The sequence below is a fragment of the Typopeltis vanoorti genome, chromosome 20 (genome assembly GCF_054136105.1).
Source record: "Typopeltis vanoorti isolate ZY-2024b chromosome 20, IOZ_Tvanoo_1.0, whole genome shotgun sequence".
Taxonomy (NCBI): Eukaryota; Metazoa; Arthropoda; class Arachnida; order Uropygi; family Thelyphonidae; genus Typopeltis; species Typopeltis vanoorti.
In genome coordinates this window covers 3584180-3599924 of record NC_143568.1, presented here as the reverse complement: position 1 = coordinate 3599924, position 15745 = coordinate 3584180, and the positions used below count along the sequence as shown (strand labels likewise).

General features: G+C 34.8%; 1 protein-coding gene across 1 annotated transcript in view; it reads left to right on the top strand.

The window, feature by feature from the left end:
* Positions 1-15378, top strand: part of yip2 (yippee interacting protein 2) — a 139580-nt gene extending 124202 nt beyond the window's left edge. The window contains exons 10-11 of the mRNA XM_090410759.1: positions 7705-7859; positions 15025-15378. Of these exons, the coding sequence (XP_090266885.1) occupies positions 7705-7859; positions 15025-15109 (240 nt within the window). The 3' untranslated portion in view covers positions 15110-15378. The remainder of the gene's footprint in view (positions 1-7704; positions 7860-15024) is intronic.
* Positions 15379-15745: the final 367 nt, after the last annotated feature.

Below are 15745 nucleotides of genomic sequence, written 5' to 3'. Positions count from 1 at the left end.
AGGGGAACAGCTTTTGTCCCACTCGATGACATGGTTAGTTGCAGAGAAATGAGACGATAGGCCAGAAATGTCCTGTCTGTTGTTTTTGACATAGCCCATGTGCTCCTTTTGCCTGATTTCGAGGCTTCTTGAAGTCTGTCCGATGTAACTAGAGCCACATGAGCATGGAATATTGTAAACTCCAGCATATTTATAGAGAGGATGGTTGGCTTTTGGAGATCTTAGTAGTTTACGAATAGATTCTATTGGTTTAAATGTTACTCTTATTTTGTGTTGTTTGAGGAGATTGGCGAGCTTGTTGGAGATGCCACTTACAAATGGAATTGCAATTGTTTTTATATATTGAATATCTTCTTGTTCTCTTTGTGGTGGTTCAGAGAAAAGGACTTTATTGACTAGTCTTCTTGGATAGCCGTTCAAGTACAGATTGTTGGAAATAAATTTTAACTCATCTTGAAGGGTCTTGTTGTCCGTTGTGATGCAAATCGCTCTTTTCTTTAACATGTGTACAACGCTGAGTTTATGTGAGATGTGGTGAGAGGAGTTGAAATGTAGGTAGTGACCTGTATTGGTCGGTTTTCTGTACACCAATAGATTTATACTGCCATCAATTTGTTTTTTGATTAAGATGTCTAAAAATGGAAGTTGTTTTTCTCTTTCAAGTTCAGATTGATGGCTTTTGGAAGAACTGAGTAGGTGGCGATGATGACCTCAATACAGGGGTCAAAACATCAAGTGTTATTTTATTAATAATAAGTAAAATAATTATTTCAACACGTGTGTTTTGTGTCCCTAAATTCGTAAATATGAATGCTGATCACCATGTAACCTTAAAAGAAAGAGTTATTCCTGCAAAGTTTCACAACATTTGGATCACTGGATGGTGCTCCACAAGGCCTTAAACAGGAATACTTTAATTTTGATCACCCTGTATTTGTATTGAATCTATGAAATATTACATTTGCACATGGAAAAATATTCTTGATCACATTCTGGTTGATTCTCTTATCTTTAAAGTATGTTAGTTCAAGAGCTATAATATTTTCTGCACTATAATCCACTACAAACATAGTAGCAGAGATCCTTGGCAATATTTCAGTCATATTTACATAAGTTACAGCTATTTAACAACAAAGCCATGAGCTTTTTTAAAACTAGCTTAAGGTACATTTTATAAATGTACCTTAGGCTAGTTTTACAGCAGTAGCTTAACTTAGTGTGCATATATAATTTTTATGTATTTATATACCTGTATAATTTCAATAATCCATTGCAAAGATTATAGATATTTTGCTGATCTGTAGATTAGTTTGGATTAAGAAACTGATTTACTGAAGCATGAATATAAAAAATAAAAGGGAGAAGTTTAGTAGTCTGTGAAGCAAATTGTCTGTTGAATGATACTTGCACTTGTAGTTTGAGCATTATGAACAGAGTTGGTAACTCAAACTTTGAACAAAATCTCAGAGGAAACATTCAAGATGTCATGGCAAGTTACAATGCATGTTAGGCAGAATGCGCTACAGCTACTGCAAGCAAGAATGGAGGTGTTAGAACAAGATGGTAATAGCAGTATGAGTGATATGAAATTGAGAGGTTAAACTGAAGAGTGTAGTGTGAGTTTAGAAATTTTGTTTACCAGTACTTCATAATACACAGGAATTGAATGAACTTCGAAAGTGCTTAGAAAACTATGAGAAAAGTACCAAAGCAAACAAAACACATGAAATAAAGGAAGGCGTTATACCAAGTCTTTGCATCTTTTTGTTGCTCACTCATCCAGCATGTCTCTAATCACAATTACCATACATCACAATATATATATATATATATATATATATATATAGAGAGAGAGAGAGAGAGAGAGAGAGAGAGATATGCTGAATGAGTGAGCAACAAGTGTTTCCTAGATACAAAGACTTCTGATGTGTCTGAGTGGTTGTAAGTAGAATAAGTGGATGAGGTAATGGTGTCAGTTGGAATGAATCATGTTGAAAGTTTATTTTTCACTAGGTTAGACTATAATAAATTTAGTTTAATCCTTTATCCCAGTGAGATAAAGGATATCTCACTGGGATAAAGGATTAAACTAAATTTATTATAGTCTAACCTAGTGAAAAATAAACTTTCAACATCTTTCTCTAAATCCAGAGTAATTTAATATAAAAAAAGGTGGCAAACCTTTTGGCAACTCCTATAGGTAAAGATGACCTTGCTACTGCTTCTGCCTGGTATCTCCAACTCTGGGCCTGGCTCCCACTGAAGAGACCTCAATAAAGGTCGAAACTAGTCTGGGTAGTGGCCAATCCCTTAATGCATAACAGTATACATATCCACAAAGAGTTGTGTTTTGCATTATGGGAGATACTGGGATAGGAGTGTTGGTAGCTTGCTCCACCTTTGCTATGAGTTGCCTTGGTGTTGTACTACTTACCCAGGTAAGACAGTACAACACTATATTCAGTCCTGAAGATATTTTCAGGTGCAAACTTTGTTTGCTCTCACTGGGATGAAGGATTAAACTAAATTTATTATGGAATGAATCATATTGAAAGAAAAGTATTCTGCCATATGGTATGACAGAAGTTAGTCGAGGAGGAAAGCTGCAATTGCATAAGTTAGCAAGTATGTTGTGTAGAAGAAATGGTGTGCAGTATGCTAATGTATGAGATGACTTTGATGTTCAAAAGGATTTGTACTTGCATGATGGATTAAACTTAAATTTTTGGTGTCAGGAGCTTGGAAAAAATGTTTAGCGAATGAGAACTGCTAGGAAACTAGTTGTCTGAGTGGTTGTATCAAAGCAGGGCTGCATGACTGTATAGAATTACTGAGGGATAACTACCTTAAGCAGTATACAATGAAAGGGACTCATGGCACAAGAGCATTCAATTTAGTCACATCTGAGAATCTGTATTTAAATGAATCGATCATTGTGTCTCCAGTTGGAGTGAACATGCAGTCTATCTTGGAAGTGACAATGCATATAGAAGCTCTGAGAAGCTGCCTATCTGGAATTATAAAGCAGGTGACTATAGAAGGCTTGAAGTGCCTTGGCATGTGAAACCTGTGTGGTAGAGGAATTAGCAGAGCATGGGAAGTAGTCAAAGGATGTTTGATGGAGGCAATATCTGTCTGTATCCCCAGAGGTAGGAGAATAAATGATGGAAGTTAAATGAATGAATAATACTTTAAATTAGAAGCTGTAAAATAATAATAATAAAAAGAGTTATGGATTTGATAATGTATAAAGCAATGATGAGGCTCAGGAGCAGTATAAAAGCAGATCAGGAGTGATGACTATGGTGAGAAAAGTCAAACTTGATTATGAAAAGAAGTTAGTCAAACAGCCCAAAGGAAATTTGAGAGTTTTTTATTGTTCTGTAGCAAGTAAAAATGATCATGGAAAGATATCATTAGTGAATTCAGATGACAGGAAAGCAAGCGGCCCACTAGAAATAATTAAGTGTTCACTTCAGTAATGTATGCATTCCCAAACTGATTAGCTGTCTGGATGTTGAAGGGACAAAGGCAAAAATAGATGTAGAAGAGGATTAAAGCTATTACAAGAGCTTGATTTGAATACAGCAGTTAGATTTGATAAGATATTAGCACAAGTGCTGAAGGAATGTGGAAGGCAGCAATGCCCTTGGTTGTTAGTCTGATCACATGTACAATTACTAAAGAGTAGAAGGAGAGCAAAATAATTCCACTCTACAAGAGTGAATCTAGGACTGATGCAGCAAATTATAAACTAATCAGCATCTACATAGTCAGCAAGGTTTGGAGAGGCTGATTAGAGAAGCATGGGTTTGTTAAAGGTAGATCTTGCTTTAGCAAACTGCTCATGCTTTATAATAGTGATAGCAGAATTAGATAACTGATATGCCACAATACTTCTAGACCTTGCCAAACCATTTGGCTGAATTCAACTTGCATTGTTGTCATACACACCAAAAGGGTAAATGGGTGTGCAAAATAAAGTTGATGCAGATAGGTAAGTTGTTGCTTGCTGACAAGTATCAAAAGAGATGTATGGAGGTGAAGAATCTAAGAGAATGAAGGTGACCAGTAGTGTGCTACTTGGGCCATCATTATTTAACTTATGGTCTTGGATATATGGTTGGAGCAACAAAAGTTATGTAGCCAATGTGTTATGTTTATAAATTGCCTATGTTCTATAACTGGTTTGCATGTTTTGTGAGATGAAAAACCCGAGTGTTTGGGAGGAAAACTTTGCTGCCTCTGATTGAGACTGATGAACTAGTGGAAGATTAGTGATAAGTTGGGTTGGGTGATAAAGGATATATCTGATGCAGCATCCATGCAGTCAGTTCAAATACTGACTGCATGGATGCTGCACACATAATTCCCATACTCCACGTTCTTCTGATCTCACATCACTTGATGCTTGCATTTGGGATATGCTAAAGGAATGGGTATTCCACCATGACCCTCCTGCAAACCTTGATGAACTAAGGGATAAAATTACACAATATGTCCACATGTTCTTCAAGATGACAGAGAACCTTCGCATGCACTACAAAATCTGTCTTAAATGACAAGGTGCATATTTCGAGCATGTAATATACTGTTGATGCTTTATTCAGCCAAGATTCCACCGATATTTGTGTATGTACATATCATGCGTAAAATATATTTCTTTGTTAATAAACTCATTTACTCCATAACATATATTGTTGTAGTTATTCAGTACTGTTTTTGCTCCATACTTTACCATTACACATTTAAGAAACATTTTAACCCAAAATCCCTGGGTTCAAATCTTATCAGGAACTGAACATTTTCTAAGCCTTTTCTACTTTGAATTAGCTGGTCTTGTGTTGAAGGGACAGATTTCTCCTCCTTCCCCCCTTCCTTTTTTCCCCTCCTGCAGAATAGACAAATAAGCTGGCAAACATATGCATGTGAAAGATATAACATTCCTTACGGTATGAGTTGGTTTACCATTAATATAAAATAATCCATTGGAAAAAGCTCAACATAATAATCAAAGCACTATCATTGGGCATATTTACTAAAAATACTTTGAAGGAAAGTATGAGAAGTTACATACATTGTTACATTTACTTAACTGAATAGTGAGATCTACTTAAAATTATAAGATGGGTTGGATAAGTAGGTTAACTGTATCAAATAATAGATTCATATTCTTAATTCAAAGAGTCTTCATAGCTTAGTTGGTTCAATGGAGCCGTTTGGCTGCATTGAACAAAAAAATTGTAGATCTGTGGGACTGGTGTTTGCCTGTTTTGAGGTACAAAAAAACAGGCAAAAACCAGTCCTACAGATCTACAGACATAGAATACTGTTGGACAGGGAAGGCAACAGGAAACCACCTTGTTCTATAATAATTCCCTAGTAAAGTAGCATTGCTCTCCCACTAACCACTAGGTTGAGAGAAAATGTACACATTCTTAAATTTAACACTTTAGTGAACTATATTTTTAGATGGATTTGTCTAAACTAAGACAATCTCATAAGTGTGCAATGATCTTTAATGCTAAATCAGTTTAAATCATTGAATTCACCACTAAATTTAAATTTGGCTCTCAGCATTTTATTCCCTATTAGTATTTTTGAAGGCAGAATCACTGCAAGTAGTATTTCTTAGTATTTGTTAACCATCTACCAATCTGTTTGCTTCTTTTAGTTTTTTTTTTCTTTTTTTTTTTTCACATCTCAGTAATATTTTTACAACTTCATATAATATACAGTGCTTATTAGGATTTTAAGTAAACCTCCATGAAAATTAATCTCTTTTCATACATATTATAGAATTTAATTTTCCCTCTCTCACACAGCCTAAAATGTTTATCCTAAATTAAAATCTTAGAAATATGCCATTTCCAGGGGATGGGGGGTTATTTAGCCAAAATAGTAAGTACTGCTGATAAACTGTCCAAACTGGCTAGTGAGCACAATTGACTAACATAATTACATTAAAATCAATAGCAATAAAGAATAAACCAAGGATGGAGACAATTTGGAAAATACAATAAAATGTTTAAAGAAATCATATCTGTCTAAAAAGAAAAGTATATGAACAATATATCATACCAGCTATGACATATGGAACAAAAACTTGGATCATCACAAGAAGACTGGAAAATAAATTAGGAGCTACAGAGAAACATGAAAAGATCAATGTTAGATATATAAAAAGAATAGATAAAATAAAAAGCATAGATATCAGGGAAAGAAAAAAAAACATGGTTAAAAGACATCATTAAAGAAATAAATAAAAAAAAAAAAATTGCAGGATACATCGCAAGACAGGGAGACAACTGCTGGACAAAAATTTGTATAGAATGGCAAGTACGAGAGGTTCAAGAAGACCTGGCAGACCATCAAGGTGGAGAGATGAACTACATCATTCAATGGGAAATGACTGGAGCTTCTGGGCCACAGAGAAATGTGGATAAAAATGGAGATCATCATCCAGCAGTGGACAGATAAGGAATTAATTATGATAAGATGGTTCAGTACTTGTCTATATAGGCCTCATGGCGATTGAATCATTATATACTAATTAAATATAAAAATAAATCACATGGAGTCAGGCTCATCATGAGAGTTCCACCTAGCAACAAATTTACTCACCAACTTCCAGGGATGGCCTGTTCTTTACATTGCACAGTTTATAATCTCCTCTGTATTAATTTGATAAAATCCCCTTGGCTAACTTAAATATCTCTCTCATATCACCCCTTTTCTGGTTATCCACCAAACTTTGCTGTTTATTTACATTCATTTAGCCTCTTCCTTTAACCAACATTCCATAGTCCTTTGTTGTCTTGAATAATTAAATTTGAGTGACCAAAGCAATATAATGTTGGTTAAGAGGAGAAGCTATGTCACTGTATGAACAGTGGCACAGCACAATTTTGTGGGAATTGTTAGAGATTCTCTCTATATGCAGGATGTGTGACTATATACATTTTAGGCCATTGGAAATATATAAAGGCAAATCAGAAGCTGTGATGATTTAAATGCCAACATGTTATATACTTACCCTACCATTTTTAAATTTCAGTTCGATAGAGAATGTTCCATTCAGCATTTCAAATTCTTAAACCATTAGGCATTGAATTTTTTATTTATATTGTAGATCTTGATAATTTTATGGTGGTGGTGGTGGTTTAATGGAGTATGAACAGCATTGAGAAACAAACTTTTAATTTCTCCGATATTTCATCTGTCACAGAGGTATCTTCGGAAAGTACAAACTAACACTTATAGCACACACAAAGGCAACATAATGCTAAATGAAAGATTGTGAATATAACACCATTTTACTTACATCTTTTGTTATATCCATGTTTCATTTACTACTGTGTTGCCTTTGTGTGTGTGTGTGTGTGTGTGTTACAAGTGTTAGTTTGCACTCCTTGCAGATGTCTCTGCTGTGACTGAGATGAAATACTGGAAGAATTAAAATATCTTCAATCCTTTCCCAGTGCTGTTCTTACTCCATTAAACAAATCTCATACAATGATGCCCTCCCAGCACCTAAGCTTTAACACACAGATCTTGATAGACTATTATGTTGTAGATTTTGATCCATTAAATTTGGAACGAATATTTCACTTACGCACCTACATAGGAGAAATATTTTTTTCTCCTCCATACTTGTTTTAAATAATTTAATATATATTTGAATTTGTGTTTTTTTTAACACAGGTAAATGAAGCTTTTGCTGCTCAGTTTCTAGCTGTGGAAAAAGAACTTGAATTGAATCCTGAAAAAACTAATGTAAATGGTGGTGCTATAGCCTTGGGACATCCTGTTGGTGCTTCTGGAGCTCGTATTACATCAAATTTAGTGTATGAATTGAGGTGTGTAGTTATGAATTTATTTTTTAACATGTTGATTTATAATTCTCTAACACATAATTTTGTTACATTTCATCTTAATACAGAAATATTTTTAAGGAAGTGATATGTCATGTCATCATTGGCTCTTAGTTGAGAGAATATTTTCTGCATCATTCTTCACACACTTTCTAGTTGATTCTGACTTGATTGGGTTGGTCATTAGTTACAAGACATGGGGTCAGCTTCATGGGTGTATAATGTGCAGTCGCACAGGGCCCATACTTGGTATAGAATATTATATTATAAGAGAGAGAGAGACTCCACATATCATCTGCACTCACGACCTCCAAAGATAAGCGCTCCTTAATCATGCACCAATCTGAGAGAGAAATCTAGCCCCCCCCTTCTTGACTGCATTCATTCTCCACTTCTATGGATGTCTCCTATCCTCTCCTCCATCCTTTATAAAATGATAGATTCAGTCTACTGGTATTCTGTGTAATCCTTTCAGAAGTTTATTTTGATCATATTACCATCTTTCTCCTGTTTGGTAGTGTTTGCAGTCCACAAATTCTCAATCCATCCTGATAATCTATTCCACAGTCCTAATGTCTAACACTTTACTTTGCACTCACCATCGCCATGTAAACAGCATACCAGGTGAGAATGTATCAAGGCCTTGTAAAGAAGCAAAATTGACTTATGTTTACATGCCAATGTTCTTTACATAGCAATTATCCTTGCTGAGTTGTATTTGCAGTCAAATACAATTCAGTGAGGATAGCTCAAATAATCCCATCGATATAATATGTCATTAGATATCTCGCTACACCAAAATACATATCTTTATATTTACTAACATTGAACTGATAGCCAGTTTCACCACAATTCTAGCCTGTTCAAATCATTCTGCAATTGCTTGCATATCATTTGCATTCCTGATTACCTTGAATGTCTTTGCATCATCATCAGCAAACAAACAAACATGTCACCTGTCAAATCCTTGCTAATGTTATTAATGCAAAGATTGAATAACAATGGTCCAAAGACTGATCCCTATAGTACACCACTGGTTACCTCAAATCTTGCAGATACACCACTTTTTTGATCTGTCAGTCAGCCATCTTCTTATCTGCACTAATATATTATAATTCAATCTCATATCCACCAGTATATTCAAGAGATGTCCATGTTGCATCCTGAAAAAAGCTTAGCGAAATCTGAAAGTATCATGGTATATCCATTCCCCTTATCTAACTCAGCCATAACATTATTATAAAACGTGAGAAAGTTGCTCACACATTACCTTCCCCTAGTAAACCCATGCTATTCATTGTAAAGTATAGATTCTCTCTCGCTCTCTCTCTCCACCCATTTCTGCATGCGAGTTCTTACAAACTTTTTCAGAATCTTCACCATTCCAGAGATATTGATAGGTCGATATTTAGATACATAAATTTGCACTATCCTTGTGCATTGGAACTATCCTACATTCTTTTCCACTCCTGTAAAATCTTCCTTGTTTTGAGACTCAAATTATATAGTTTAATCAAATGAGATAGTTCAGCCAAACCCTCTTTTAGCATCCAGGCTGATATCCCATCAATCCCTATTGTTGAATTTTTATTTAGTTTGTGCAAATCCTCATACACCTGAATTTTATCATGGAGTGAAGAGATAGCAATGAGCTCAGTGTTTCATGCACCAGGTTGATTGCTTTTACTCATTAGTTCAATGAGTGCGTATTTGTCACTAGCATACCATCTACATTCAGTAGTTATTCTTTCACATTCATTCTTTTACTTGTAGCATCACGATAGAATTCTTTTGGGTTATCTTTAACTTGCAAAGCCAGTTTCTTTTAATACTTAGCTTTCTGTATAATAATTAACTCTTTTGGCCTACTCTTTATAATTTTCATAACTGACATCATCCTCATGCACACAGTATTCTTTCCACATCTTTTTATTAAGATTCTCTAATTAATAAGCTTGACATCCATTTCACTCTTATCCTTTTTATTCTTCAAATTCTAATGACACGTTCCCATATTGCATCAGTTTAGTATTTTTTAAATGCTTCCCATGCACTGCTGATATCCTTTCCATCTAGTACTAAATACTATGAGAGAGAATTCCTCAGTTGTCATAATTTCCTGCTTTGTAGTTCAGCATATAACCTTTTCTGACTGGAACATCCATGAACTTGGCCACTTCCCCTAGATATGAAAAATTCACAAATCCCATTGCATTAAATTGAATAATTTTTTTTTTTACCAAGCATATGCACAGGCATTTTTAAATTGAGATTTCTGTAATGGTGGTTAGAGTTGGGATAATGCAACAGTGATGATGTAATAAGAGCTCTCACACTGACATTAGTGTTGCCAATCACTTGTCTAGATTGCTGGCCTGGTTGGCCGAGTGGTTAGCGTATCCGCTCTCCAGCCAAAAGGCTGCGGGTCCGAATCCCCCCATGGGCTTGGGTGTTTGTGATTGTCTGTGAAAATACTAGTGGTGGTGGGCAGTAGATGGCGTTAGTGTAGATGTGGTTCACTGTAGTTTGTGGAGATAGTTGTAGAGTAGATGCCCTCCCTCAATGAGTCTTTGGACTCCCTAGAGGTGTCTAATAATAGTAATAATGACCACTGCTTTATATGTGTATATTCTTGTGATCAGCATTAGAAGTTCTCATTCTGTGTAATATTTTTTTTTTGTGAGCTTTAGATCAGAGTAATTTAAAGTGGTTTTGATATTGCTTACGTTCTATCAGCTTTCTTGTTATTAAAAAGTGTTTGAATAAAAAAAAATAAATAAACGGCTTATTGTATAAAAATATGTATAATTAGTAAAAAAATTACCTGAAATTTACCTTAATGTCATGATAACTTATAAATTATTACTAACCCGGTAACACTTTCATCTGCAGAAAGATTTATCTCAAAATTAAAATCAATCAAAAATTATTTAGTCTTCCATTTGTCATCACTTGCAGCTATATCAGTTGAAAACACAATAGCTAGAAATATAAATTTTGAGCACATAATAACTGACTGATGAAAAATGAGCAAAGACAAACTGTTTGACACTACTGCAAGTTGTAACATGTAAAATATTTAATAAATACATCATTCAATTTAGAGCCTAAAGGCTTTTTAATACAACAAGTGCAAGGGGAGTAATTATTATGGGGGTTTCAACTTTGGAGACATAGATTGGAAGGAGGAAAGATTGCATGGCAGGAAGGAAATGGAATTTATACACTTACAGATAATTACTTGGATCAGAAGACCTGTCTGTAACTATTTTTTTTTTTTGGAAGTTTATTTTGCACTTGGTTAGACTATAATAAATGTAGTTTAAATCCTTTATCCAAGTGTGAAAATATCTTCACGACTGAGGTAAGGTGGTACATCCCTTGGCAACTCATAGCAAAGGTGGACCAAGCTCTCATCACTCCTTGTCTCAGTATCTCCCATAATACAAAACACATCTCCATGCAGACATGTATACTGCTATGCATTAAGGGAAGGATCACTACCCAGACCGGTTTCAACCTTTATTGAGGTTTCATCAGTGGGAGGTAGACCCAGAGTGGTGATACTAAGGCAGAAGCTATTGGGGGAGGTCATATTTACCTATACGAGTTGCCTATAGTGAGCTGCATGATGTTATATTTCCAATAACATTATGTTCTGAGGAAAAGATTAATCATAACAGTATTTAAAAAAAAAGAAATGATGCGTTATTCTAATCACTTCCCATATTTTTGATAATGATGGGCAGTCATTCCGATTCAAGTTCGGGAGGTGAAGCAAGGCTTCAACACTCTCCTTAAATAAATGTTCAAATTTGTATCGACAGTGATGTTGTCTGTGTCTACTTGTTGAGCTAATCCAGATTTATCAGATTTCCTGTGTGAAATATATAATTGATGTTCTTGTAATCTTTTTTCTATTGAGTGTCCAGTTTGTCTAAAGTAGTATAGATGGCAGTCACAGGGAACTTGGTATATATCAGAGAGCATTTATCTTTTGAAGAGGGGAAATAAGTTAAGAGTTTATTGATGGGTATAAAAGTAGCTACTAAATCATATTTCTTTAGAATTCTGCAAATTGGTTCTGAAGCACCAGAAATGTATGGGATTAGAACTGTATTTACTGTTTCCCTTGTTGTTTAGGTTAGGTTTGTAGTCCTTTCTGAGAAGCCATTTAATTTCATATATTGTTTGATGTTTGAGAGTTCCTGTAATTGATGAGTCAAACAATTAGTCTTAGCTCATCTAATTAAAGATTTTATTCTTTATATGAACTATAAGGTAGGTGATTATGATACACTTAGGAGGCAGCTTGAAGCAGTACCATGGCATAAAGATTTGCAAAGGAAGGATGTTCACAGTACATGGGGGGGAGGGATAGTGAAGAGATCTGGAGGAAGCAATATCACACTGTGTACAAGGTATCACAAGGTCAGGAGGTTACATTGGGTAGGAGTTAGATGGTTGAGTAGTATCATTAAACATGAGCTAAAAAAAAAAAATTGTGGAGAATATATAAGGAAAAACATGACCAACTAACTCATGAACAGTACAAGAATCAGGAAGGTGACCAGCATGGTAAGGAAGGCAAAATCAGATTATGAAAAGAGATTAGCTGAAGAGGCAAAAGGAAATTCCAAAGTGTTTTTTTCTTTATATGGCAAGCAGGAAGAAGAATAACTTTAATGAGTGCAGATGGTAGAGAGGTAACAGAAGTGGACAACATTGTTGAATTACTGAGTGACCATTTTGCAAGAGTATATCATCCAAGAGAAGAAATTATGGCAGAGGTGACAGGGACTGATGTGAGAACAGAGGGTGATGAATTAGAATACTATGAATTGTTGAATCTGGATGCAAATACAGCTGTGGGATTGTTATGGCAGAGGTGACAGGGACTGATGTGAGAACAGAGGGTGATGAATTAGAATACTATGAATTGTCGAATCTGGATGCAAATACAGCTGTGGGATTGGATGGGATATTGGCTTGCATTTTAAGAGAATGTGCAGGGGAACTGGCAATGCCTTTGTCCAGGTTGTTTAATTGAAGACTCAGCTCTAGCAAAGTTCCAAGAGAGTGGAAGGAGGACAAAATAATTCCTTTGCATAAAGGTGGATCTAAGTCTGTGGTAGCAAATTATAGACCAATCAATATTTCGGGAGTGGTGGTAAAAGTACTGGAAATGAGAATTCAGGAATGGGTGGATAAGAATGATACTATAAGGGGCAGCATAGCTTTGTGAAGGGGTGGGTCATGCATTAGTAATCTGTTAACTTTTTATAATACGGAGAGAGCCGAGTTGGATAAAGGGAATGGCTACATGATGATAGTGCTGAATTTTGCAAAAGCATTTGATGTGATACTACATGGACCTGTTATGCAAACTGCAACAAATGGAGATGAATATGAAACTGGTGATATGGAAATTCCTATAAAAGTGTGGCTCATGGATGTATGATACCAAAATGTAGTATATGGAGGAGCAGAATCCAGGAGAAGGCAGGTGACTAGTGGTATACTGCAGGACTCTGTGCATGGACCACTGCTGTTTAATTTGTACATAAATGATATAGGAAATGATCTGAATGGAGATATTCAGTTGTTTGCTGATGCAGAGTTGGGTAGTTAATCAAGGTGATGTAGAGAGCTTGTAGGATGATTTGAATAGGCTGATAGTATGGGCAGAACACAATTGATGTCCATTTAATGTGAAAAAGTGTAAAGTTAATCATTTTGGGATACAAAGATTACAAGCTGTATACTACATTGAGGGAACTGTACTCTGGGAAATTGATGAAACCAGGGATTCAGTGGGGTAGTAGTAGTATATAGAGTTGAAGTTTAGAGGGCACATTACTAAACTAGCTCATAGGATTACTTGGTTATTGAAGAACACGCTAACAAGCAGAGATAAGGGAGTTATCATTCCACTTTATAAAACTTTGATACGACCACATCTGGATTACTATACGGTCTGGTCACCTGGATTTCTTGGGGATGAGAAAGTAGTGGAGAGGATCCAAAGGCAAGTGACCAAGATGGTGAGTGGTTTGCTTCCTATGAGGATAGATTGAGGGTTTGTGGGTTGCAAAATTTGGCTGATAAGAATAGGATGAATGAATGGAATGGGTTGCCTAAGTCAGTTTTAAGTGCTTTGTCATAATGTGAAACATACTTAACATTATGATAGATATTGTGCTAATGGTTTGGGTCTCCCATGATGAGTCTTAGGACTCTATGGAGGTGCCTGTGCAATAATAATAATAATATTCATTTAGTACTGCATGGTAAACAAATTTTGGCAGCCTTGTTGGCCAAGCAGTTAGCATATCTGCCCTATCAACAGGCTGCAGATTAATCCTGCAGTAAGCATGGAGTTTGGGATTGTCTCTTGATGGAAGATGAACCTGATGTGAGACCATCTCCTTGCTTAGTAGAGGCCTGAAGTGTTCGATGTTTAGTCTTTTAAAGGTAGGGTTTGAAGATTATGAAAAAAACAAGAAAAAAAGAACAAAAATACTTGGCTTACTACTAATGTGCTATAAGCTTACAACCTTATGTAGGTAAGAAGTTGCAAAAATAAAATATAAACTGTAATTCATGCAACATAGTATGTTTCATGTTAACTTTGTCAAATAAACAGTCCTAATTAAATTAATTTTGATACATCTGGAAAGCAAATTTATCACATTCTTAATGTTTTGAAATATGACAAATTATTTATATTATTGTAGAAAGTGACAACTTCTTATAATGTACGCAGTGAATTAGTGCTTGTTACATCTGTAAATATTCCTGTTTAGTGTAATATTTCAACTGTGCATACAAAAATGCTTATAAAAATGTATTAATACAATTTTAAAGTATATATTGGTAGTTAAAATCATAACAGTTAATTTAGAATATACAGCGTTGTCCTCGAACATAGCATAACCATTTATAGTTAGTTGAATAAGAAATTTAATTATTTCTTATCTGCATTAAGGTAATGAATAACTTCAAAAGGTATCTCCATTGTAGTAGTTGGGAAATATCATAGGCATTATTTGTTGAAAGGGCAAATTTTATTTAATAATAAATGAGTTAATGAAATTATTTAAAATCATTTTTATGTTTTTTTTTTTTAAATATTGGATTTATTTTGCAGGAGTAGAAAAGGAAAGTATGCTATTGGTTCAGCTTGTATTGGTGGAGGACAAGGCATTGCCGTGATGATTGAAAATATTAAATGAAAAAGGATATATTTATAGTGAAAGATCTTTTTATAACATAATTCTGTCTTCACAATACAAATACTGTGATTGGAATCATGAACCAAAGATTTTGGCAATACTGTTAAATTGTGAAAAATATTCATAATCATGCAACTATGAGGTTACTATACCAGCTCAATTGGGTATATAATTATGCTTCCAACCATCTTTTTTTATTCATGTTGAATAATGTGAGATTTGATTTTCATAATTTTATAATAAAGTGCAAAGAAAAAATTTCTGAATAATTTTAATGAATTAGTTCTTGCTATTAAGATAATGTTTCAATTCTATTTTATGAAAGTTATAATAGAGCAGCATACATAACTATATGCTGCAGAGGGAAAATAAATGAAAATAAAATAATAATGGAGAATACTTTCACAAAGCCCACTTTTTTTTTTTCCCCTTAAGATTGGTTATAAATTATATAGAACAAATTTCCTTGTTTCAGTCTGCATGAAAATGTATTTTCCTTGACTAATGGCATGAGGGGAGTTGTTGGGATGCTACTAAACAATAACCTAGATCCAACCCAATGTTATTTTGCAAGTGAAAAAATGTGCTATATGGTGCAGGCAAATTCCTGTAATGCAATTTGCTGTCAGACGTCTT